Source organism: Arvicola amphibius, chromosome 6 (genome assembly GCF_903992535.2).
Source record: "Arvicola amphibius chromosome 6, mArvAmp1.2, whole genome shotgun sequence".
Lineage (NCBI taxonomy): Eukaryota > Metazoa > Chordata > Mammalia > Rodentia > Cricetidae > Arvicola > Arvicola amphibius.
Window position 1 is genome coordinate 116,882,710 of NC_052052.2, and position 26,307 is coordinate 116,909,016.

Sequence of the window (26,307 nt, forward strand, 5' to 3'; positions counted from 1 at the left end):
TGAGCAAGGCTACTCTTTTACAATTCTCTTTCAAGGGACTGCAAAGAAAAATTTTAATATCCCAAACCTGGCTTTACCCTCACCTCAGAGATCAACAACACTTGTCACATACTGTGACTTTCAGAGCTGGATGGCAAGAGTGTTTATAATTCCTTAACAACTTTAGGCAAGTTAACTGCTCTTGCTCAAAACATTTCCCATGGCTCATCCTCAAGATGATGGAATAGCTAAGCCAGGCTCTAATGCTTCAATGAAGAAGAAAAAGGTTGGACTGCGTTCATGGTCACCCGCAGCATTTAACAATAGGAAACGAAGGTTTCCAACCGGACCACCTTTCAGGGAGAAGCAACCACTGCTTAACTTTCCCTGACTTGGCGGGAACCATGTCAGATTGGTATTCTGCTTCAAATGCATTCGTGCAATTCCTGTTTGAAGAAAACTATCTCTCTACTAAAACATACGGCAGTGTTTCTGCACACCCTGAAGGGTCAGTCTTAGAACAGCAAAGGCTGGATCCAACAGGATAAAGCAAGTGTCTTCTTACAACCTGGTTGTGTACTGGGGCTTAGGGATTGGGTGGCCATAAACTCCAGCCTCTGCATTCTCAGAGGCTTCGCCAGCTTTAATAGTAACTCACATTTGGTTCAAGATGACTGCACGTTTCTCAGCATGGTTTATATTTAGTATGGGTGTGGGAAAAGAGAAAAGAGAGGATTACGAGGCATCCTCTCATCATCATTGTTTGGAAATAAGGTTTGGTATGGAAAACTGAATACAAGATGGTTCTGAAAATTTCATTTTCCCTGTAACACTGTAAAAAGTCACTGTATAATTTAGCTCTTCAACAATATGTCACTCTTCAGCTCGTAGCCAATCTATAACTAGTTAGTAGGTAGAAAGGGATGCGTCACATTCATCCATTCTTCCATGCATTCATTTGTTCGTGGATAGAGTGATTACATTGCTTTTCAGCATCTCCTCTGTGAGGTTCTGACAGTAAAACAGCAAGATGCTGTTTTGTATATTGTTGACCTTTATGCTATTGTGTAGCCATCTATCTTTGGGTGATGGGAGTTAGGGGGAACCTTTTCAGCAAGGAGCTAGCAAAGCTGGCTTCTAAAATCAGTCACTGGCTTCTGGGACACAGATGGAGATGAGAGAGCTACAAAGCCTATGCCACGCTTGGGGAGAACTATGGTTATCTGCGCTTTAGAGAGAAGAGCCACGCTGGAGCACCAGCCTTGAACACGACATGAAGATCATGCTGGAAGTACCTGCATGGATGGAGGATGTGATCTCAAATCGGAACTGCAGCTGTCCACTCACATGGTCAGTTGGAAGCCTGCGGCCAAGTGTGTAGCTGACCACCCTATCCCTAGAAGGAAATAAGCACCATCACAGATTTTGCAATAGCCTATCCTGCTAAAGACCACACAGTGTGCTTTCTACACCAGCTGCTGGGACAAGCAAGCTCAGAGGAACTACTGACAGGAAGTGAGGGGCTCTCTGGAGACCTATGCTACTGCCTGAACATACATATGTGGGGTCAAGTACAAGGAAATTCTTATTTAATATTCTAACTCAAGGGCCAGAAAATTACAGTTCATATCTAGTCATCACTTTTTTATTTTGGTATGGTCATAAGCTTTATTTTAAAGATTTGGTGGAAAATACTTAAAGAAGAGTACATTATGTGAAATTCAAATTTAAGTATCTGTTTTATTGGTACATAGCCATGATTATGAGATTACACATTACCTGTGTCACAGTGGAAGAACTGAACAGTTTAGACAGAGATTGTGTGACCTGTAAATCCTGAAATATTACCCCCTTTACAGACTAAAATCGAGAATACGTGTTGTACAGAAGGCAAGAGGACAAAAATTGCAAATGTTTTTGCTTGATCTTCCATGGACATTGCCATTTTCAAATATGCCCTTGGCAATGGAGGTGCCAGAATATGTTAGAGGGAATATATGCAATGTATAAGAATAGATGCCATGATAGTTCCTGGAGAGCCTGTGCTGAGCTATGGGAAGCCACCTGCTACAGGATGGAGCAAAAACAAGACTTGTATTCACTGACCTTTGGTTTCCGGAGGCACCAAGTACGGAGACACTTATCGACTACTCTGGATTCTGGTGCCATACCCATTCAAAGTCATTTTTAAATTGCTGAAAATAATCTATCCAGGGAGGAACCAATCTGAGGCTGTAATGGTATTTTTTTTTCACGGGCGATACAGTTTTTACAAAGCAGTTTCTTGCTACCTTGGCCAAATTAGGGAAAGTACTTCTTTGGGAGATCCAGGGACAAACAAAGGTGTATTTCATAGCCAACTGTTTGCTCCATATTCACTCCACTGATTCATTTGTGATATTCAAATAAAAATATGAGTTATTGGATGTCAGTATTAAATGATTTCTTAGCAAAAATTGACATTATGGAACAAATAAAATATCCTAATTATCCATTAATTTAATATTTTCCTTGATAAAGCATGGCATAGTGTTTATTTTCAGAACTCATTATATTTCATAATTAAAGCATTATATGGAGCTATAATAGCTCTGTCAATTTAGAAAGGGGGAGGACATTGGTTATTATTTTGAAGTATGCCCACTATGACCGTAAGAAATACTTTCTGAATCTAAATTGATAGAAATGAGAGCTGAAGATGATCATTTGGTGACATGATAATCAAATTCACTGCGTTCTGCACTCACTTCCTAAGAATTCCTCTCTTTGCTTCCAACCACTCAGAGACCTCAGAAGTGGTTTCTGAGGCCCTGCCATAGAAGAAGTGCTGAAGTTTACCTTTGTGATCTGTATGCTGAAGTTTATGTACCCCACAGAACCTGCCTTTAACAGCTTACAGCTAACCAGAGAATAAGGAGAGGCCAGTAAATGACCTAGATAGTGAGCAACACTCCCAAAGTGAAGATCAGCGTTGAGTTTAGAGACCAAAAGACAACTGAAAGGTAGTGCTACAGTTTAGGGAATGGAGGGAGGACTGGAAATGGTGTGGTGTGGTGTGGTGTGTGTGTGTGTGTGTGTGTGTGTGTGTGTACTCTGGGGTTGTACCATGGCTCAAGCCAAATGACTACTGACTGCTTCATGACCATCGTCCAGCAATTTCTTCCTTCTTATGCTGGACATATCTCTAATGGGCAGCTTTACAGGAGTGGTCTCTACAGGTGATGGATGCTGCAGGCCTTGGAAGAGAAGGTGGAGTGGCCGGAATAAGTGGAGGAGTAGGAGTTGGAGAACTTCCAAACCTACTAGGGTAAGTGTATCATCCCATCAGAGGTGGTGGGGAGTAATCCCACCAAGCCTTATTGTTGCCTGCACTCATCTATGCTGCCCCTTCCTCTAAGAGGGAAGAACACTAGGAAAACCAAACTAACCTTGCTCAGGTTAGGGCAAACCCCTTCTACCTCAATTGCTTTTGTTTTCCTACCTGGGTATACATTCTTCCACAATGCAAGGCTGTCATTGCTGGTCAATACTAAAAAACGTCCTTAAGTAGGAAAGCAGATGAGTCCTCTCTGTTGCTGCAACGAGCCAGAGAGTTCAGCCAGCAGGAAGTAGCTGAGCATCTGTTAGGCGGCGGTGTGCTCACCGCTGGAGTATCAGAAGTCTTACTAAACCTATTTTTGTCATCCTGCTCCCTACCTGGAAGAGCATTAGCAGTGTGAGGGTAGGAGAGGAGTGGAAAGTACAGCAATCACAAACTAGACAATCAGCTGCAGCAGGAGGGAGGCAAGTGTGTGTTTAACCTTGACTTATCTCTCACAGATCTCTCTTTCTTACGTGGAGAAACGATAATGCTTAAGTTACAGAAGTGTTATGAGAACCAAATGAAAAAGACCAAGGTCATAAGGAACACCATTCCCTCTCAAGGCCTACTATGTGCCAGTGATAATATTAGGCAATTTACACCAGGGTGTTGCTTGTTCAATTTTCACAAACATGAATGGGTAGTGGAAACATAGTCTGACATGTGGCAATGACTCCATATATGTCAACTTCCTTTGGTTTGAGAATTAAGGCATCCTTATGATCACACAACTACACACATGCTGTCAGGTACTAAACAAACCCCTAGACAACTTCATATTAAAATATCCAAAAAGTATGCATAGTATTTTTCAATCCTTTGATATTACTCTGTGAGACATAACATACTGATAATATGCTTATAGCCAAAGACCCATGCTAATATTTTTAAATGTAGTACAATTAGCATATTATAAAAGAGGTGATCTGATCATTGTTCACTTTAATAAAAACTATTAGCGAATATGAATGCAAAATATGTAAAACACAAAAGCATATTCTCTTATACAATTGACTTTTGCAACCAACATAATTGCTGTCATTCCCTGAAAATGCATGCTTTTAAAATTTCATCTAGAATTTCTTGCAAATAGCATATTTTGAGAAATTCTACCCAAAAAGCATAGCACTTTGTCTGGGTATGGAAATACAGAATGTGGTTAAATTCTACATACAAGGCAGGTGAAAGAATGAAATATTTTCCATAGCAAAGGCAAACTTTAAACTTCTATTTATGCAGGAAAATGTATTTTTCAATACTGTCTTATGATTTTCTATACTCTTTAATATGTTTTGCACAAATTACATATGGCTAAGAAGGGGAATGATTTAACTGAATATCATGGCTCAGGAAATATTGGTGGGAGAGACCCAGGAACTGGAAACCATTTTAGTTTGTCTTTCACTAAGACTTTATAATGGCAACTCACAAGCCATCCTGAACGAGGCCTATGAGTGAAAGGGCGTGGCCTATGAGTGGAAGGGCGTGGCCTATGAGTGGAAGCATAGCCATCTCAGTCACAGTTTACCCTATGGCGTGTCTCTCCAGCAGCCTCTGAACCGGCATCGACAGCTTTCCCAAGAAACGCTTGATGATGGGACGGCTCTTGGCAAATTTGTCCTTCACTTCAATTTCCAGCACATCAGTTGGCAGAGACACGAAACTGAAATGCTGCAATGAGAAACCACATCACATTAACTAACTGAGAGATTCTAGGGCTGGTAATTCCCAGTTCCTGTGCCTTGGCCTTAGTGATGCTGTGACACCTGTTTGTTAATAAAGGAAGGCTGACAACTATATTCTCCCTTAGATATTAAAAAGGCATTGAGAAAGGAATGAGAAATACGTAAGACTGAAACCTGGAAGGTAGGATAAGAGGCTGTGAAACACTATCTTCTAGACTTGATATAACCATTACCTCACAACAACTGTGGTTACTTTCACTAAGCCAATGTATCAGCAATCAGTCATGGAAGTGGGAGAGACCTGAAGGACTACACCCTTCACTGCTGAAGTTTGGCTATTGGTGGAATCTGAGAGAGGGAGGGTTATTGTTTTCTGTTTTACATCCCCTGCTGATGACATCAGGCTCCATGGATGGCTCCCATGGTCAGGACAATGGGCCTTGTTAATTCCAGTGAGTAACAAGGACAACACCCAGCCCCTTCCACTCCAAATCAACAGGCATGAAAGTGGAGAGATCTGTAAGGAGAAAAGGGGCTGGACATGGGTAGCAGGCAGATAATAGAGGGTAGGGATTGGTGGGGGGCAATGTGCACTGGGTACCTGTGTGGAATTGTATAAGATCAAATTTTGCTTAGATAAGAAGTAGAGTTAATCTTTTATATTCAGATAAAATCAACACAAATTGAATAAAAAGCACTTATCAGACTCTCATACATTTGACTAAATTACCATTAGAAATGGGAGTGGCAGGTGAGAGACTTGCCTTGGGGGTGGGGCAACACGGAAGGAGATTTAAGGAGAGAGAGAAGGAATAATGTAGACTAAAGAGACATAGAAGCCTATTTATTTTTACTAAAATTACAGGCGGATCTCTGTGAGTTGGAGGCCAGTCTGGTCTACAGAGCTAGTTCCAGGATAGGCATCAAAGCTACACAGAGAAACCCTGTCTTGAAAAACCAAAGAGAGAGAGAGAGAGAGAGAGAGAGAGAGAGAGAGAGAGAGAGAGAGAGAGAGAGAGAGAGAGAGAGAATTTCTCATCTCTCCTTCCACCAACTCTCCCCAATTTCTTTTCACCTTTATGGCCTATCTTGAATACACACACACACACACACACACACACACACACACACACACACGAAATGCTTTAACTGAAGCTACACCACTTGGGGTGATAATACTCTCCCCCAAATTCATAGACTACATAATTAAAACACCAGTGCTGTGTATGGGAAAACTTCTTTTGAGTTGTTTAGTCAAGGGACTCCAAAAGACCCCTTCCAAACAATATAGGTAATCACATTGCCCTTAGTTTCCTGAAGACACCACACACTTTAGACATAAGACTTGGAAGAATCCACATGGAACTGACTTGGATGCTTCTTCTCTGAGGATTAGCTCTCATAGTATAAGAAGAAATTATGCAAACTGCCAAGGTGGGCAGGGAAATCAATCGATAGTTCTACCCAGTTGTAACATCAATGAACCACAAAAATAACTTGAATGGAAAGTTATTCCAAAAGTAATAGTGGTACTTCTATCCTGGTAGTAACCAACAGCCACCTAACTGAACTGAAGGCCCTTTCATTAGGAAGGAGTTCATTCTGATACTGAGAACTAGCTAACTACTGTGGCTGGTGAGGTGGTGGCATCCAGAAGAGAACCTACTACTGCCATTTCTTAAACCAGTATACTCTCTAATTGCATTCTAAATACTGTAAGTGCACCTCTCAGGCCTCATCAAAAAAGCTTGCCTGTGCAGTAGACAGAGACCATTGCTGAAAGTTGTTGGCTGCTCACATTAATTTCATGACATTTTGCTCCAGTGAGTGTGTCTTGTTAGTCTAGTCATTATTTTAGCTCACAGGGCTCACAGCTGGTTGAGATTGGCGGTTACCTTTCATGTCTGGTAGGATGCATATCACCTACCAGAACTGTGAAAGCTAGCCAATAGGGAAGCACCCACTTGATTCCTTCATGATCAGTGACTGAGGAATAGGACTTTCAGCAAGGGTGTCTTACTCTCAGCTTCTATAAGGTAGCCAATAGCATTGTCAATAACCTGTAAAGCTAGGGCATCTCACTAGCCAACAACTCCAAAAGAGGTAACTCATTCCTGGAACTGGATTTTTAATAGCCAATGGTGTTACAGTACAAGTGCTTTTTAAACCCCCTCACACTATATCTATCTATCTATCTATCTATCTATCTATCTATCTATCTATCTATCTATCTATCTATCATCTGTCTATCTGTCTGTCTGTCTGTCTGTCTGTCTGTCTATCTGTCTGTCTGTCTGTCTGTCCGTCCGTCTGTCAGTCTGTCCGTCCATCCGTCTCTACTATCCCCCTCTCCTCTCTCTCTCTCTCTCTCTCTCTCTCTCTCTCTCTCTCTCTCTCTCTCTCTCTCTTTCTTTCTTTCTTTCATCTTCTTATCACCTACCAGCCTATCAATCTACACATCTGGCTTAAGTGGCAGACCTATTTATAGCCCTTTGACGAACCTCCACACAGATTTCCATAATGACTGTACCAGTTTGCATTCCTATCAACAGTGAATAAAGGTGTCCCCCCCACACACCTATGTTAGCATTTGCTGTTATTTGATCTTAGCCACGATGACTGAAGTAAAGTGGGAGCGGGTTTAATCTTCATTTCCCTGGTGGCTTAGGATGCTGAATATTTTAAAAATGTTTCTTAGTTATTTGCATTTCATCTTTTGAGAACTCTATTTAGTTCTATGTTCCATTTTGGAATTAGGTTGTTTGGTACTTTTCTTTTTTTGTATATTCTAGATACTAACCATCTGTGAGATATATCCCTAGAAAAGATTTTTTATGTTCTGCAGGCTGCCTCTTTATTCAAAGGATTTTGACTTTTCTGTTAGGAAGTTTTTGTTTTTTGTTTTAGTTTTACCAGGTCTCATTGCCATATATATATATATATATATATATATATATATATATATACACACACACATATGTATGTATGTATCTATATCCATATATATATATATATATATATATATATATATATAATGACTAATTGTTTGTTGGAGATGCTTAAAGAGGAAAAATGGCCTGGGCAGTAAAGTAAAATACAACCTCAGCTTATAACAATGAGTCACATAGAATAAGGGGACTGGATGCATTATTTTCTTGGGATGAGATTTCTTTGTATGTAGCTTCCAAACATGTAATTCATGCAGTAAGACAGAGGGCAGTCCGTGTGGTATCATTCTAGTTTAGCTTAGCCTCCATCATGATTCTAGGTAAGTCTGTGGCTTTGCAGGAAGACCACTGACTCTGTGAAGATTAATCAAACAAACAAACAAACAAGTAGTGAAAAAGTCTATAAAGTTGGGCCTGGTGAGCTAGCTCAGTGGGAAAGGGCTCTTGCTAGCAAGGTTGATGACATGAGATCCATTCCCGAGTGGAAAGAGAGACTTGGGTTCTACAGGTTATCCTTTGCCCTCAACACACTTCCTGGGGGCACATATGTGCCAACCCATATGTATATAGAAAGGTTAAGAAAGGTTATTATTTTTATGCCAGTGAGTGTTTTTCCTGTAGAGATATATATATATATATATATATATATATATATATATATATATATATATATACACACATCATATGTGTCTAGTCCCTGTAGAAGCCAGAGAGGCCTTCAGTTCATCTGGAACTGGAGTTATCAATGGTTGTTAGACACCATGTGGGTTTTGAGACTCAGACCTGGGTTCTCTGGGAGAGGAGCAAGTGATCTTAATCCCTGAATCATTTTTCTAGCTTTGGGTTGTTTGTTTTCTTCATGTTTAGTTTTTGAGTTCTTTGTTTATTCTGGATTGTAACCTTTTGTGTTACTGGGAAAGATTGTTTCCCAATTCATAGATTGCATCTTCACTTGACTGATGACATTTGTTGTACAAAATTTTTCTAATTTCATAAAGTCCCATTTAGTAGTTGATAGCCTTAATTCTGCTGTCAGTGTCCTAATCAAAAGTCATTTCTTTTCCAATGAGTTCAAGTATATTTTCTGATTTTCCACTATCAGACTCAGGTTATCAGGTCTTATGTTGAGATCTTTGATACATCAGAGTTGAGTTTTGTGTGTGGCGAGAGATAAGGATCAAGTTTCTTTTTTTCACTCATAGCTACTCAGTTTGACTCGCAACATTTGTTGAAGATGCATCTTTTATTCTATGTGTATTTTTAGTCTCTTTTAAAAAATAGATGGCTTATATATGGGTCTTCAGTGCTTTTCCATTGACCCATGAGTCTATTTTTATTCTAGGACCATGCTGTTTTTATTATGATAGTTCTGTAATATAACTTAAAATCTAGGAGGATGATATCTTTTTTTCTCTAGTTATTGTTTGGGATTATTGGGTTATAAGGAAATACAGAATTTAAGATTATTTTTTCAATGTCTGAGAATTGTGATGGTATTTTGATGGGAATTGTATTAAATCTCTAGCTTGCTTTTGGTAGGATGGAGATCTCACACTATTAATCCTACCAATCCAGGAGCATGGGGAATTATTTTGCCTTCTAGTATCTTTTTTTCTCTTTTTTTTCCAGTATCTTAATGTATTCATTGTACAGGCCTTTCAATTCCTTTGTTAGATTTGGTCCTATATACTTTATTTTTCTTGAAGTTATTGTGAATGGTATTAGTCCCTTGATTTCTTAGAATATTTGTCACTTGTATATATAAAACATCACTGCATTGTTTTTTCTTTTGTGTGTGCTACTTTTGTATCCTTTCCCTATGATGACAGGATTTATCAGCCATAGAGGATTTCTGGTGGAGTCTTCAGGGTCTTTTTCGCACAGTATTCTGTCACCTGCACGTAAGGATACTTCCACTTCTTTCCTGTTTGTATGCCTTTTTCTCCTTCTCTCATCTTAGCTCTCTAGCAGACAATAGAGAATTCAACAGATTTCTATATTGAATGGGAGCAGGGGACATAGTCATCCTTGTACTGTCCCTGATGTTAGTGACAATGGTTGAGCTCCTTTCTCCATTTAGCAAGATTTTGGTGGAGAGATTGTAGTGCATTGCCATATGTTGAGGTATGTTTCCTTATTCCCAGGTAATCCCTGAATTTTATCATGAAGGGATACTGGATTTTGTCATAGACCTTTTCTGTATCTAATGAGATGTTCATGTGATTTTTGTCATTTAGTTCCTTTCTGTGGTGGATTATATATATTGATCTCTGTATGTTGAAGCATCCCTGAATCTTTGTGATAAAGCTGACTTGATCATGGTGGTTAATCTTTTTTTACGTGTCTCTTGTTTTTAAGTGCATTATTGAGAGGTTTTGCATTTGTGTTAACCAGAGATATTGGTCTAAATTTTTCTTTTTTGTTGGGTCTTTTTGTGTCTTTGGTGTAGGACAATCTTAGCATCATAAAAAAGAATTTTGGGACATTCCATTTTCATTCTGTGGACTATTTTGAGGAACATTGATGTTGGTTCTTTGAAAGTCTGCTACAATGCTGTGCCAAATCCATCTGGGCCTGGGTTTTTTTCTTTTTTCTTTTTTTAGTTTGAGGTGTTTAAATTGCCTTTTCTATCTAATGGATGTTAAAAATCTCTCAAAATTATTTCCTTCTTCATGATTTCACTTTGGTAGGTCCATATGTCTAGACATTAATCTATTTCTTTTATAATTTCCAGTTTGTTGGAACGTAGATGAAAAAGAACCATGATTTTGTTTATTTCCTCAATATGTATAGTAGTGTTTCCTTTTATCTCCAATATTATTTATTTGGGTCCTTTTATCCTCCCTTTGGGTAATTTGGCTAAAAGTTTCTTAAACGTACTTTTCAAGATTGTTTTCATTTTGTTTCATTATTTTAAAATTTTTATTTACTTAGTTTCAGTCATGAAATTTGATCACCTCTTCCAGTTCACCTTTTTTGGTGTTTATTCTTGTTTTTACAAGGCCTTTGGGTACATTATTTCTTTATAAATTTGAAAGCTCTCAACTTTTTATATAGGCACATAGTGCTACAGACTTTTATGTACTGTATCCAATAAATTTTTGTATATTGTACTTTCATTTTCTTTCATTTGGAGGAATTTTTAAACTTTCTTCATCATTTCTTCTTTCACCCAACTGTCATTCTACGGTTTGCTGTGTAGTTTCCACAGAACACCATGCTCTCTGTGGTTTATATTGCTGCTGACATTCAGCTGTATGCCACTGTAGTCAGATGGAATGCAAGGTGTGATTTCAATTTTCCTGTTTTTGTTGAGACTTTGAATTTATCCTAATCAGTATTCTCTTTTAGAGAGAGTTCCATGGGCTCCTGAGAAGAATGTGTATTCTTTAGTGTTTCAGACTTAGATGGTTAAGAGGAAAGCAAAGGTTCAAGTGAGGCTTTTGGTGTGATATTTTGTGTTCAAGACTTGTGGTTTCTGGTCATCTGGAGCTGAAGAGTCTGGCTGTAATTAAAAAGTGACAAGAACCACTGAAATACAACCTTTGCTTTATCGGGACAATTGATGGTGCTTACCTGAAGCTAAGATATTAGTGGCAATTTAGAAAAGGCCAACATCACTGAGATGCAGTCTACTGGGATGTCCTAAGAGTCAGAACACAGAAGCGTTGGTACAGAGGGGGATGAAGACTGTACCTAATGCTGATAACTGAATTTGGCAGAATGTAAGAGTCTCCCAGGTGGTACTGGTGTTGAAGACATGGAATAGTCATGGAGAAGAGTTGAGGTTTTTGCTCTGTGAGAATCTAGGAGAGGCCACTAGTGAATATGCAGCCTCAGCTGAAAAAGAAGCTCCTGAATTGAGGTGATCATGGAGAGAAGTTGAGGTTCAGCATCATTGGGCAGGTTCAGAGTCCCTGAAGGGAGTCCAGGAGAGGCTATTGGTAAAGGCACAGCTCCGCTGATTGAAGACCCTAGCATTTTGGCAATGCCAGTTCCATGGAATGACCACCAAGGACAGCAGCATCTGTGGCATGGAGCTGGCCTGTCTACAGAACAATCTGCACATGCTGCCAATGATAGAGATAAATAGGCTGTCATTAGCGTTTTTGATATTAGCCATTCTGACAGATGTAAGATGGTATCTCAGAATCATTTTGATTTGTGTTTCCCAGATAGCTAAGGATGCTGAGTAATTCCTTAAATATCTTTTGGCTATTTGAAATTTTTCTGCTGAGAATTTTTTTGTTCAAATCTGTACCCCATTTTTAATGGGATTATTTGATATTTTGATATCTAGTCTCTTGAGTTCTTTATATATTTTGGATATGAGTCCTCTGTCAGATGTGGGGTTGGTGAAGAGCTTTTCCCATTCTGTAGACTGTCATTTTATCTTATTGACAATGTCCTTTGCCTTACAGAAGCTTTTAAGTTTCAGGATGTCCCATTTATTAATTGTTGATCTTGGTGTCTGTGTTCCTGGTGTTATAGGTGGAAGTAGTCTCCTGTGCCAATGCATTCAAGGTTACTGGTCACTTCCTCTTCTATCAGCTTCAGTGTAACTGGCTTTATGTTGAGGTCTTTGATCCACCTGGACTTGAGTTTTGTGCAGGGTGAAAGCTATCGATCTATTTGTATTCTTCTCCATGCTGCCATCCAGCTTTTACCCACCGGTCCTCTTATCCTTTTCTTCTAGTCATCCCCGTTCCTGTGTGTCAGCTGCCAGTATGCAGAAACTCTTTCTACCTGCGGCCATTTAGATCTCTTTAGACTTAGTCCTGTAGCCGCCTGTGGTAGGAGCCCTTCCTCTCATCCCACTTCAGTTTCCTGGGGGCACTACCTCCTGGCACAGACCCAAAGTATCCCTATCTCCTTGGATCATGTCTTTTTAGACTTTTGGTGCTATTGCAGCTTCCCTACAGGAGCCCTTTCTTGTACTCCACCTGTTCTCTGTGGACTCCACCTCTTGGTGGGGAGGCTGGTTCTTTCCTGCAGCCTTTCCCCAGCTCACCTCCACTCCATTCTGATACCTGGTGACCTGCAGAAACACTTTCTACCAGGGACTCAATAGCCACAACACTCACCCAGGACACAGAGAAGGAGACAAAAATCAAAGAACAGCACACCCACTCAACAAAGACAAGACCAGATCTCAGCACTAAGAAACATTTCAAAAACTAAAACTCCAGATGCCTAGATTAGATTTCAGCACAAATATAAACAGCCAAGATAATATGCCTCCTTTAAAACTCACTAACTCCATTGCAATAGGCCCTGAAAAATGCAATTTTGCTGAAGCATAAGACAGAACTTCAAAATAGCCATTATGAATGTATTTAAAGACCTTAAATGTACATGAATAAATAAATGCCTTAATGAAGATGATGAAAACACAATAAACAGTTAAATAAAATAATTAAAAATTCAAAATATGAAAGTAGAATTTAACAGGGAAATAGAATCACTAATGAAATCCAAACTGAAATAAAATTGGAATTAAAAAATTTAGGATGGCAAACAAAAACCTCAGAGGTAAGCCTCAGCCTCCCCAACAGACTACAAGACATGAAAGAGATAATCTTAGATATTAAAGACAAAGTAGAAGAAATGGATAGTACAGTCAAAGAAAAATGAAAAACTGAATTCTTAATGAAATTCATAAGGAAAACTCACTACTTAATAAAAAATGGGCCAAAGCAGAAATTAAGAAGGAAATTGAAAGCATTTTAGAATTGAATAAAAATGAAAACACAATGTACCCAAACTTAAGGGACAAAATTATTCACCTGAAAGCTTTAGTACAAAAAAGGAGTAATACAACCAAAATTAAGTAGATGGCAAATAATCAATAAATAATCAAAGAAATAATCAAGTGTAGTTCTGTAATCAACAAAGTAGAAACAACAACAAAAACAATGCAAAGAAAATTAATAAGATTAATAATTCCTTACCAAATCATCTAAAAGAAAGTAAATCCAATTTAATAAAATTAGAGATGAAAATGGTACATCATAACAGACACCGAGAAAGTTTAAGAATTTTCAGACATACTTTAAAAATCTGTATGTTGCAGAACTAGAAAACCTAAAAGAAATTTCTTGATATATATGACCTACTAAAGTTAAATCTAGGTCAAGTAGGCAATTTAAATAGACCTATAACCCCTATAGAAATAAAACAGTAATACCAATAAAAACTTTCCCAAATCATAGGGTCAGATGGATTCAGTGCAGAATTCTATTCACACTTTTAAAGAAGAATTAATGCTAATATTCCTCAAAATATGCCACAAATTAGGAAGTAAAGAAACATTCCCTCATTGCTTCTATGAAGCCACTCTTACTCTGATACAAAAACCACACAAAGACAAAAACAAAAAAGAAGAAAATTATAGACCAATATCCCTCATGAACATACATACAAAAATCTTCAGTAAAATACTTGCAAACTGAATCCAAGAGGACAGCAAAAAGATCAAGTTGGCTTCATCCCAGAGATGCAGGGATGGTTCAAAATTCATAAATAAACAAATGTAATCCACCACAAAATGAACTTAAAGATAAAAAATCACATGATCATCTTATTATATGCAGAAAAGGTCTTTGTTGAAGTCCAACATCCCTCCATGATATAAGTCAAAGAGGGACTACATAGACAAAGGACACACCTCAAAAGAATAAAGGCAATTTAGAGCAAGTACATAACCAGCATCACCCTAAACAGAAAGAAATTCAAAGTATTTCCATTAAAATCAAGAACAAGATAAGGATGTCTGTTCTCTCCATACCTATTCAATATAACTGAAGTCTTAGCTAGAGGCAATGAGACAACTGAAGGAGATCAAGGGGATACAAATAGAAAGGGAAGATGTCAAAGTATCTTTGTTTGCAGATGATGTGATAGTATACATAAGTGGCCCTAAAAACTCAACCAGGAAACTTTTACAGCTAATAAACACCTTCATCAAAGTAGCAGGTTATAAAATTAACTCACAAAAAATCAGTTGCTTTCTTATATACAAATGAAAAACACCGAGAAAGAAATCAAACAAATGATACCTTTCACAATACCCTCAAAAAAGAAAAATCTGTAGTGACCTCTGACAAAGCAAGTAAAAGACTTGTATTATAAAAACATTAAGATCTTTAAAAAAGTATTTATTTATTTATTTATTATGCATACAATATTCCATCTGCATGCATTCCTGCAGGCCAAAAAAGGGCACCAGACCTCATTACAGATGGTTGTGAGCCACCATGTGGTTGCCGGGAATTGAACTCAGGACCTTTGGAAGAGCAGGCAATGCTCTTAACCGCTGAGCCATCTCTCCAGCCCCAAACATTAAGATCTTGAATAAAGAAACTGAAGCATTCCGAAGCAATCTACAGATTCACTGTGATCCTTATCAAAATTTTAATACAATTTTTCATAGAAATTGAAAAATTAATCTTCAACTTTATATGGAAACACTAAAATTCCAGGATAGTTAAAACAGTCCTAAATAATAAAAGAATTACCACCACCCCAGATTTTAAGTTGTACTACAAATAAAAACAGCATGGTATTAGCATGAAAGTCAACACTTTGATCAATGGAATTAAACTGAAGATCTAGATATTAATTCACATACCCATGAAACCGATTTTTTACAAAGAAGCCTAAAGTACACCCTGGAGAAGAGACAACATCTTCAACAAATGGTGCTGGTCAAACTGGATGACTGTATGTAGAAAATGAGAATAGATCCACTCTGCACAAAACTCTACAGCAAATATATCAAAGACCTCAATGTAAGAGCCGTGATGTTAGAGAAAGTCAGGGAATGAACTTTAACTCATTGTCAGAGGAAAGGACTTTGTGATCATGGCACTGATGATGATAACCCAGGCAGTAGGACTAACAATTAATACATGAAACCTCATGGACCCTGAAAAGCTGTATGACAAAAGACACCATCATTTGGGCAAAGTGGTAGGCTACAGAATGGGAAATGGTCCTTACCAATTATGCATCTGATAGAGGTTATTATCTAGAACATCTAAGAACTAAAAATACTGATCCTTAAGAAAAGAGAGAACTCAACTAAAAATGGGCTACAGAAATAGAGCTCCTGAAAGATGAAACACAAATGGCTGGTAAACAAAGACATTTTCAGCATCCTTAACTATCAGGAACATTCAAATAAAAACTACTTTGAAATTTCATCTTACTGCAGTCATAATGGCCAAGATAAATAAAATAAATGTCAGTATGTCCTAGAGAGAATGCATGGAAATGGTAACATTCAGGGCTGGTGGGACTGTAAACTGGCACAGTTACTATGGAAATCAGTGTTATGGTTTATTAGGAAGCTGGTAATCAATTTATTTCAAGATCCAGCTATACCACTTTTGGGCATATATATCTTACTGCAGAGATACTTGCACACCCATGATTATTACTGCTCTGCTAATAGTTGCCCCAAATTGGAAATAGCCTACATGTCTATCAATTGATGAATGGAGAATAAAAATGTGATACATTTACATAATGGGATGATATTAATCTAGTAAGAAAAATGAAATAATGAAAGTTAGAGGTAAATGGATGTAGCTAGGAAAAATTAATCCTGAATGAGGAAACCCAGGCCCCCCAAAACAAATGTATGCTTTTTTTTTATATGTGAATATTAGCTTTTAAGCCTTTAATATCTGTGCTGTAACTTAAATAACCACAGAAGTTTGGTACCCATTAAGGATCTAAGGGGTAAGATAGGATCTCCCAAGGAAGTAGAAATGGAATATATTGTTATGGAGAGAGAAAGAGGAAACTAGAATAAGAGGATAAGTAAGCAAAGGGATGGAAGAGAAGGGTAAAGGAAGAAATATAGAGAGGGACATCTAATTCTAAAGGACATTTGAAAGACCACATGGAAACCTATTATTGCAGAAGCTTCTAAAACATATACATACATGAATAAATAAAGTCACCAAATAATAGGGGAGACAATATCCCATATAGACATCTTAGGCCACCAAGTAAAGCCCACAGTGCTAGGAATTTTCCACATCTTGTTGACTCCTTGGCCAAAGGGGTCCCATCATAGGCTATTTGCAAGGTTATTGGTTGCTCTCCACAACTTGATGGTAAGACATACTTATGGCTGAAGACATACTTACTTATGTCATTGAACATTGAGAATCAAGTTGGTGCCTACTAGAAGCTTCACTTGTACAGACCAGCAGTACTACCAGTAACTTCGTGGTACTAGAAGTTACTCTGCAGACTGTGAGGATTAAAGTGGTTATCAATATCACCCAGCTACAATTTGATCTGCCTGTAAGATATACTGGTGTAATAGTGGCACAAATGTTATAAGAATAAACACCCACTTTCTGATCAGGTTTAAGGCCCAATCCACGAGGTGGAATCCATGCTTGACATTGTAAAAATGGCCAAGAACATGAAGCTAAAAAGGTCACAGAACTAGGGAAAACCTGCTACTATTATTCTGCTAAAGGAACGTAGCAGTAAGATGGCTCCTAATGACATTCTGCAATAACCACAGATCAGTTTCTTGCTCAACCCATACTAGAGAAGCTTCTTTTGCAGTAGATGACACTGATTCACAACTGGATGATATTCATAGAGTGAGAAACTTTGAAGTACTCAGTCCTAAATGGAATGTTTCCATCAAAGCCCTTCCCTCAAGGCTCAGGGATCTATGCATAAGAGGAGGTGCAAAGATGGTAAAAACCAGAAGTGACAAATGACTCCAAGAAAACAGTCTTCCAGACACAACAGTACTGACCCATGTATGAACAAAGAATGACTGTGACAGCCCACACAAGATCTTCACAGGCTCAAGCCAAAGGAATGCTAGCATTGAGAGGGAGAAGAGGACATGGAGTCTCACTCCTAATGAAGAAGCTATCTGCAATTGATACCCACTGGCAGAAGGAAGATCAGTTTCCTTTAATGGAGTCACAGGATATACCAACCACACTTCAGGTCAGGCCCTGTGCCAAGAAGCAGTTGGATCACACAAAACAAACTCAAAGGTATTCTTAAGTCCTTCTGTCAGGCATACTTTTCCTTATTTGTTTTCTGTTTGTTGTAATTTTAATTTTTGTGTTTCTTGTTTTATTGTATTTTATATTATATTTTTACAATAATACAATTCTATTGTATTTATTTTTTGTTTTTATTTTTGTTAGAGAGAGGGAATATAAGTTGGCTATGCAAAGTATAAAGAGGTGGTGGTGGAGATCCTGAGGGGACATTGGGAGAAGGAAAAACATAACCAAAATATATTGTATGATTTGTTTTCAATAAAAACTTGGTAAGCATCCTTAGGCACCAGGGAAATACAAATTAAAACTACATTAAGAATACATCCTATCCCAGTCAAAGTGGCTTACCACCAGGAATCTAAATAAACACATGGTGTGGGAAGTTCTTCTGTCTATGTGTTGCTTTTATTGGTTAATGAATAAAGCTGTTTTGGCCAGTGGCTTAGCAGAATAGAACTAGGCAGGAAAACTAAACTGATTGCTGGAAGAAAGAAGGCAGAGTCAAGGAGAAGCCATGGAACCGCCAGAGGAGAAAAACACAAGCCACTAGTCGGAACCTTGCTGGTAGTCCACAAGTCTCATGGTAAAATATAAAATAATAGAAATGGGTTAACAAAAGATATAAGAGCTAGCTAGCAATATGGCCAAGCAGCGATTTAAATAATATAGTTTCTGTGTGATTATTTCAGGGCTGAGCAGCTGGGAATGAACTAACAGTCTCCAACAACAAACTGGCACACTAATATGGTCAACTATATCCATGTAAAACTTGAGAAAGCTTAAAAAGGAACTCTAGATAAACAAAAGAACAGAGTTAATCATGGCTTTTTGGTAGCAACATTTTTCTCAGGTTGGATTTATTTGCTAGAAGCAAACAGAGGTATGATTCTTTTAAGAAGGCTTCCTGACTCAACAGTAGCAACAAACTCTGCTTGGCTCCTTTAAGAAAGGCTTCCTGGTTCACCAGCACAAATGGCCCTGACTCTTCCCGGAGGTCTGGCTACAGAGCATTTAAATGGGGTCTGTGAGCAGAGTGCTACAACTTGCTTAATGGTAACATAGACCTGCTGTGTGCCTAAAAATGGGACAATGTATATGGCTCTCAGAGGCAGCAAACATGCCTCTACCATGTTGGACTGGGTGGAGTAAGCAGATAGGGCTGTGTTAGCCATGCCCACTTAGCATTAAAAAAGCACTTCTGGTCAAAAAAAAATTCATATACAGATGCAGTAAAGACAAATACAGATGAAAAAGATTTCTAAATGGGTCACAGTGTTGGATAAATGTACATAGGCTCCAGAGAGGGAAGAATATAGACAGTCATAAAAAGAAGTAAATGATTTTTTAAAAAAGTAAGACAGTCTTTTTTTTAAAATTTATTATTTTTCCCCATCCCCTCATCCCCCCATCCCACCCCACCCCCATGTTCCCATTTTTTGTCCGGCAAACTTGTCTACTTCCAATATCCAGGAGGATAACTATATGTTTTTCTTTGGGTTCACCTTCTTATATAGCTTCTCTAGGAATTTTTACGAATTATAGGCTCGATGTCCTTTATTTATTTATGGCTAGAAACCAATTATGAGTGAGTACATCCCATGTTCATCTTTTTGGGCCTGGGTTACCTCACTCAGGATGGTGTTTTCTATTTCCATCCATTTGCATGCAAAATTCAAGATGTCATTGTTTTTTACTGCCGAGTAGTACTCTAATATGTATATATTCCACACTTTCTTCATCCATTCTTCCACTGAAGGGCATCTAGGTTGTTTCCAGGTTCTGACTATTACAAATAATGCTGCTATAAACATGGTTGAACAAATGCTTTTGTAATATGATTGGGCATCTCTTGGGTAAATTCCCAAGAGTGGGATTGCTGGGTCCTGGGGTAGGTTGATCCCAAATTTCCTGAGAAACCTCCACACTTTCCAAAGTGGTTGTACAAGTTTGCATTCCCACCAGCAATGGATGAGTGTACCCCTTACTCCACATCCTCTCCAGCAAAGGCTATCATTGGTGTTTTTGATTTTAGCCATTCTGACAGGTGTAAGATGGTATCTCAACGTTGTTTTGATTTGCATTTCCCTGATTGCTAAGGAGGTTGAGCATGCCCTTAAGTGTCTTTTGGCCATTTGAACTTCTTCTGTTGAGAATTCTCTGTTCAGTTCAGTGCCCCATTTTTTAATTGGGTTAATTAGCATTTTAAAGTCTAGTCTCTTGAGTTCCTTATATATTTTGGAGATCAGACCTTTGTCTGTTGCGGGGTTGGTGAAGATCTTTTCCCAGTCAGTAGGCTGCCTTTTTGTCTTAGTGACAGTGTCCTTTGCTTTACAGAAGCTGCTCAGCTTCAGGAGGTCCCATTTATTCAATGTTGCCCTTAATGTCTGTGCTGCTGGGGCTATACGTAGGAAGCGGTCTCCTGTGCCCAAATGTTGTAGAGTACTTCCCACTTTCTCCTCTAACAGGTTCAGTGTGTTCAGATTGATATTGAGGTCTTTAATCCATTTGGACTTGAGATTTGTGCATGGTGATAGACACGGATCTACCTTCATTCTTCTACAGGTTGACATCCAGTTATGCCAGCACCATTTGTTGAAGATGCTTTCTTTCTTCCATTGTGTGCTTTTAGCTCCTTTATCAAAAATCAAGTGTTCATAGATTTGTGGGTTAAGATCTGGGTCTTCTATTCGATTCCATTGGTCGACTTCTCTATTTTTATGCCAATACCAAGCTGTTTTCAATACTGTAGCTCTGTAATAGAGTTTGAAGTCAGGGATGGTAATGCCTCCAGAAGTTCCTTTATTGTATAAGATTGTTTTGGCTATCCTGGGTTTCTTGTTCTTCCATATAAAGTTGATTATTGTCCTCTCAAGATTTGTGAAGAATTTTGATGGGATCTTTAAGGGGATTGCATTAAATCTATAGATTGCCTTTGGTAGTATTGCCATTTTTACTATGTTGATCCTCCCAATCCAAGAGCAAGGGAGATCCTTCCATTTTCTGGTATCCTCTTCAATTTCTTTCTTCAAAGACTTAAAGTTCTTGTCAAATAGATCTTTCACTTCCTTGGTTAGAGTTACCCCAAGATATTTTATGCTATTTGTGGCTATCGTGAAAGGTGATGCTTCTCTGATTTCTTTCTCTGCTTCCTTATCCTTTGTATATAGGAGGGCGACTTATTTCTTGGAGTTGATCTTGTATCCTGCCACGATACTAAAGGAGTTTATCAGCTGTTTTTGGTGGGGTTTTTCGGGTCGCTTATGTACACTATCATATCATCAGCAAATAACGAAAGTTTAACTTCTTCCTTCCAATTCGAATCCCCTTGATCCCCTTGTTTTGTCTTATTGCTATTGCTAGAACTTCAAGCACTATATAGAAGAGATAGGAGAGAGTGGACAGCCTTGTCGCGTTCCTGAATTTAGTGGGATGGCCTTGAGTTTCTCTCCATTTAATTTGATGTTAGCTGTCGGCTTGCTGTAAATAGCCTTTATTATATTTAGGAATGACCCCTGTATCCCTAATCTCTCCAAGACCTTTATCATAAAGGGGTGCTGTATTTTGTCAAGTGCTTTTTCTGCATCTAATGAGATGATCATATGGTTTTTATCCTTCAGTTTATTTATGTGATGGATTACATTGATAGATTTTCGTATGTTGAACCAGCCCTGCATCTCTGGGATGAAGCCTACTTGATCATAGTGGATAATTTTTCTACTGTGTTCTTGGATTCTGTTTGCCAGTATTTTATTGAGAATTTTTGCATCGATGTTCATGAGTGAGATTGGCCTGTAATTCTCTTTCTTGGTTGAGTCTTTGTGTGGTTTAGGTATCAGGGTAATTGTAGCTTCATAAAAGGAATTTGGCAATGACTGTTCTGTTTCTATATTATGAAATACCTTAAGGAGTATAGGTATTAGGTCTTCTTGGAAGTTCTAGTAGAATTCTGCATTGAACCCATCAGGTCCTGGGCTCTTTTTGGTAGGGAGGTTTCTGATAACAGTTTCTAATTCTTCGCGACTAACAGGACTATTTAGAGCATTTACCTGGTCCTGGTTTAACTTTGGTATATGGTAGTTTTTGTTTTTTGGACTAGAGGGGAACACATAAAAGAGGGATGGGAGACAGTAGGTTATAAACAATAAGTAAATTAAGATGCAGAATACTGTGAATAGAAAGGCTTTCACAGGGAGGTGTGTGGGAGTGTAGGTACTGACACACACCCACATATATATTTATACTTACACACACGTATGTATGTATGTATGTATGTATGTATGTGTGTGTGTATGTGTGTGTGTCTTTGTGTTTGTGTGTGCAGGAACAATTAAAGAGAAAGAGGCCATGAAATTGAAAGACAGCAATAGGGGCACATATGAGATTTTTGAGTGAGGAAAGAGAATACTGAAATCCCCAAAAATTAAAAATTAAAAAACAAAATATAAATTTTACATGTTAAAGATAGAGTTGAAAACAGTCAGTCAGAATGAGGTTGTACTGACTCAGAAAATAAATATTACATGTTATCTTTCACTTGTGGATGCCACTTTGAATACTCAGATGTATGCTTCCTTTGTAATATCCATAGAGATCAGAAAATTTAGTAATAGAAAATGGGGATTTCAAGGGAGGGGACAGCAAACACAATGGTATAAAAAGTCAAAGAGAAATAATGGAATAGGAAGAACTAAATTGGATTGGAGGATAGGTGGGCAGGGTAGAGGAAAGAATATGTGGATAGATAATAACCCAAAAGACCTTTTAAAAAGTCATATGAAAACTTAGTAATGTAGATGCTTCTTGAACTATCCATAGTATTTACATACATACATACATGCATGCATGGTCAAAAAGGAATTATAGTGCAACAGTATAGGTCAACAAACTATAATCTCAGTGTTAGGAATAGTTGCCTGTTTTTGGCAGAGAGGTCCTGTAGATGGCCAAGATTTACAGGTTATTGACAATGTTATTGGTTACCTTATAGAAGCTGAGAGTAAGACACCCTTGCTGAAAGTACTCCAGTCACCGATCATGGAGGAATCAAGTGGGTGCTGGCCTGGAAGCTTCACCCCTATTGGCTAGCTTTTACAGTTCAGGAAGGTGATATGCATCCTACCAGACATGAAAGGTAACCGCCAATCTCAACCAGCTGTGAGCCCTGTGAGCTAAAATAATGACTAGACTAACAAGACACACTCACTGGACCAAAATGTCATGAAAATAATGGGGGCAGCCAACAACTTTCTGATTTGATTTAAGTCCCATCCCACAGGATGAAGCCCACACCGGGCACCATTATCAGGGCAAGAGCCTGTGGCTAGACAAGCTAGTCATAGCCCCTAGTGAAGAACCTGATGCTATTATTCTGCTAAATGGACATAGTCTTATAAAGTAGTAGTGACATGCCGTGTATCCACAGATTAGTGCATCTTTTACCCTGATCAGAGAAGCCCCTGTATTTAGTACATGGTGACTCATGCAGAGACCCACATGATGCTGGAGCACAGAGAAGGAGACTGTGGAACTGTCAGTTCCCAATAGTATATTTACAAAACACCCTTTCCCCCAAGGCTCATGGTTTTGTGAAAGAGGAGACAGAGAGAACACAACATCAAGAGGCAATGGGTAAGTACAAGGAAATAACATCTTCCAGACAGATGTGCAGGACAGCTGCACATACGAACTCATAGTATACACAAGAACTGTGCAAGATTAAGCCAAATCAAATTCTGGAATGGACAGGAATTGGGAGTGAAGTTCATCTTGAGTCAAGGAGCTATTTTCAGCTGATATCTGCTTGTGGATGAAGAATCTGAGGCGAAGATATGCTACCAGGCAGCAGAAGATAGGGGCAATGATTCACTTAAAGACAGTCATAGAATAACCTTAGATGATTATTTGAAAATGTACTACATGCAACCAAATCATGCTCTGCAATCTTGCCTTGCAAGATGTCAGGCCCTTCTTGACAACTGGCTTTGTGAACTCCAGGTAATGAATGACTTCTCAGAGGGAGAATTGGCCTTTCTCAGGATAATCCCCCCCCCCCCCGCTAATTTAGTTAAATAGTACCAAGTGGTCAACTTTGAAAGTGTATTCATACAAGCAAAGTTAAATGGACTTAGCAGATTGTATTTATATTCATTTGCATATATGTAACAAGAATGATAAAAGAAAAGGCCATGAAATTGAGAGGGAATAAGAGGAAATATCGGGACATCGGAGGGAAGAAAGAAAAGGAGGAAATCATGAAATCATAATCAAAATTTATCATTTCCTGTATCCTTGTTTGGCTCATTTTATTTCAGTTTTTAAATTTAAACTAAAATATAACTACATAAAAACCCAATAAAAGCAAAAGAAAACAAGCAGAAAGAATTTTGACTGGGAAAATCAAAGCAAAACAAAAATACAGCAAGTTATTTGAGAGTTACATGAAAAAAAATGAAGATAAAAGTCACACAGAAATGAAGCCAACTCTCATCCGTCTACTTTTAGCACCATGCCTATCGTGGCTAGAAAAACATCAGAGTGAAGAAGGAAGAAACAGGACAAAGGAAAATGTGTGTCACTGGCTTGGTTGCCATCTTCCTCACTGGTTCATGTGTCTGAACACATCATCCTCAGCTGTAGCTCCGTCTTAGGAGGTTGTGTAAACTTCTGCACATGGGACCTTGATGGCAAACGTCGAGCCATAGAACTGGGCTGGAGTGTTAAAGCCAGCTGTATCTCACCACACAGTCCTTGGTCTCCTAACCCTCAGAGCTATAATAAGCTGTGTGAACAGAGCCTCAAGCCATGTCTTTCCCACCATGACCGATTGTGTTCTTCTTAGTGAGCCAATATAAATCGCTCCTTAAATTGTTTCTTGTCAGATAAATTGTTTGTCACAAGGCAAGGAAAGTTACTGTGAAATACAGGTGTCCTGTTAGTGCCACTATACTGTGTTTGCCAAAGTTCACCTAAAAATGCTCATATTTGGGGCTGGCGAGATGGCTCAGTGGTTAAGAGCACTGACTGGTCTTCCAGAGGACCGGGGTTCAATTCCCAGCATCCACATGGCAGCTCGCAGCTGTCTGTAACTCCAGTTCCAGAGAATCTGACATTATTGTACCAATGCACATGAAATAAAGTTAAATAAAGTTTTTTTTAAATGCTCATATTTGTCTGTGGAAAACTAGGGCATATAATGCCTTGTTCTACATGTGCAAAAACCTAAAGAAATTAAATAAGTTCTATCCAGTATTTCACAACTAATTTTGGTGTGGATGACTTGTCCTCAAAAGTAAAATAATGCATTCTTAAGTATATAACACTAAAAATCTTAAGCAGCTTTGAAATTGTTTGTATTTACATGCAAAATAGAGAAGATGCCTGAGTCTATGTAGATTTGTTCTACTTAGTATTCCTTATATACTTTTGGAGGGTAATGATTCCACTTTTGGATTTTTTTCCTTGAAAATTTCGCTTGTGTTTGTATTTTGTATTGCATCTCAATATAATTTGAGCTGGATACACAACTTATTCCTTACCTCATTATACATACTTTGGTTAAGGACAATAAAGAGCGTACATTTAGGATAATACTACGATGATTTGAATGAGAAATACACGCCATAGGCACTGGAAAACTTTGAGTTGGTGCTGCTGTTAGGGCAGGGTTTGGGAAGATGCAGTCTTGAGGGAGGAAGTACATCACTAGGAACATGGTTTGAGAGGCGATACCTGGCTTTGCTTCCAGTTATCATCCTCTGCTTGATGTCTAGAGTTGAAGATAGGATCTCTGAGCCTCCTCTACCATTATTGACTTTACTTCTGGAACCCTAAGCCAGAATAAACTCTTTCTTTTCTGGCATTTTATCAAAGCAATAGAAAAGTAATACAGAAGTTGGTAGCAGAGAGTGAGATGTTTCTGTTAAGAACGTGATCATGGTAGGTCTTTTTTTTTTTTTTTTTTAAATTTGGAGTAGTATAGCTTTAGGGCTATTCTATTCTAGTAGAAGCCTGAATGACAGTGATATTGAAATCAATGCTTGTCATTCTTAAAGAATTAATTTTTTAAAACATGAGAATAAAATTTCATATCAGCCAATATCTAGATTTTCACCTTAATCTGAGTCTTATCAAGTACAGAGGTATTAAGCAGGGTATATCTATCTGTTGTGTGCCATTTGGCCCCGGTTGTCAGGGACAGAGGAATTCTACAGGGGCAGAAGCAGCATTTTCCTGATATTTAGTTGCCAGCTGCTTTGTGGAGTTTCATTTCTGTTTGTTTTCGT

General features: G+C 38.3%; 1 protein-coding gene across 1 annotated transcript in view; it reads right to left on the reverse strand.

The window, feature by feature from the left end:
- The window catches only part of Hecw1 (HECT, C2 and WW domain containing E3 ubiquitin protein ligase 1), a 123,810-nt gene that overhangs the window by 58,978 nt on the left and 38,525 nt on the right, over positions 1-26,307 (reverse strand). The window contains 2 exon segments of the mRNA XM_038334596.1: positions 1,275-1,375; positions 4,869-5,011. Coding sequence (XP_038190524.1) covers positions 1,275-1,375; positions 4,869-5,011 — 244 coding nt within the window.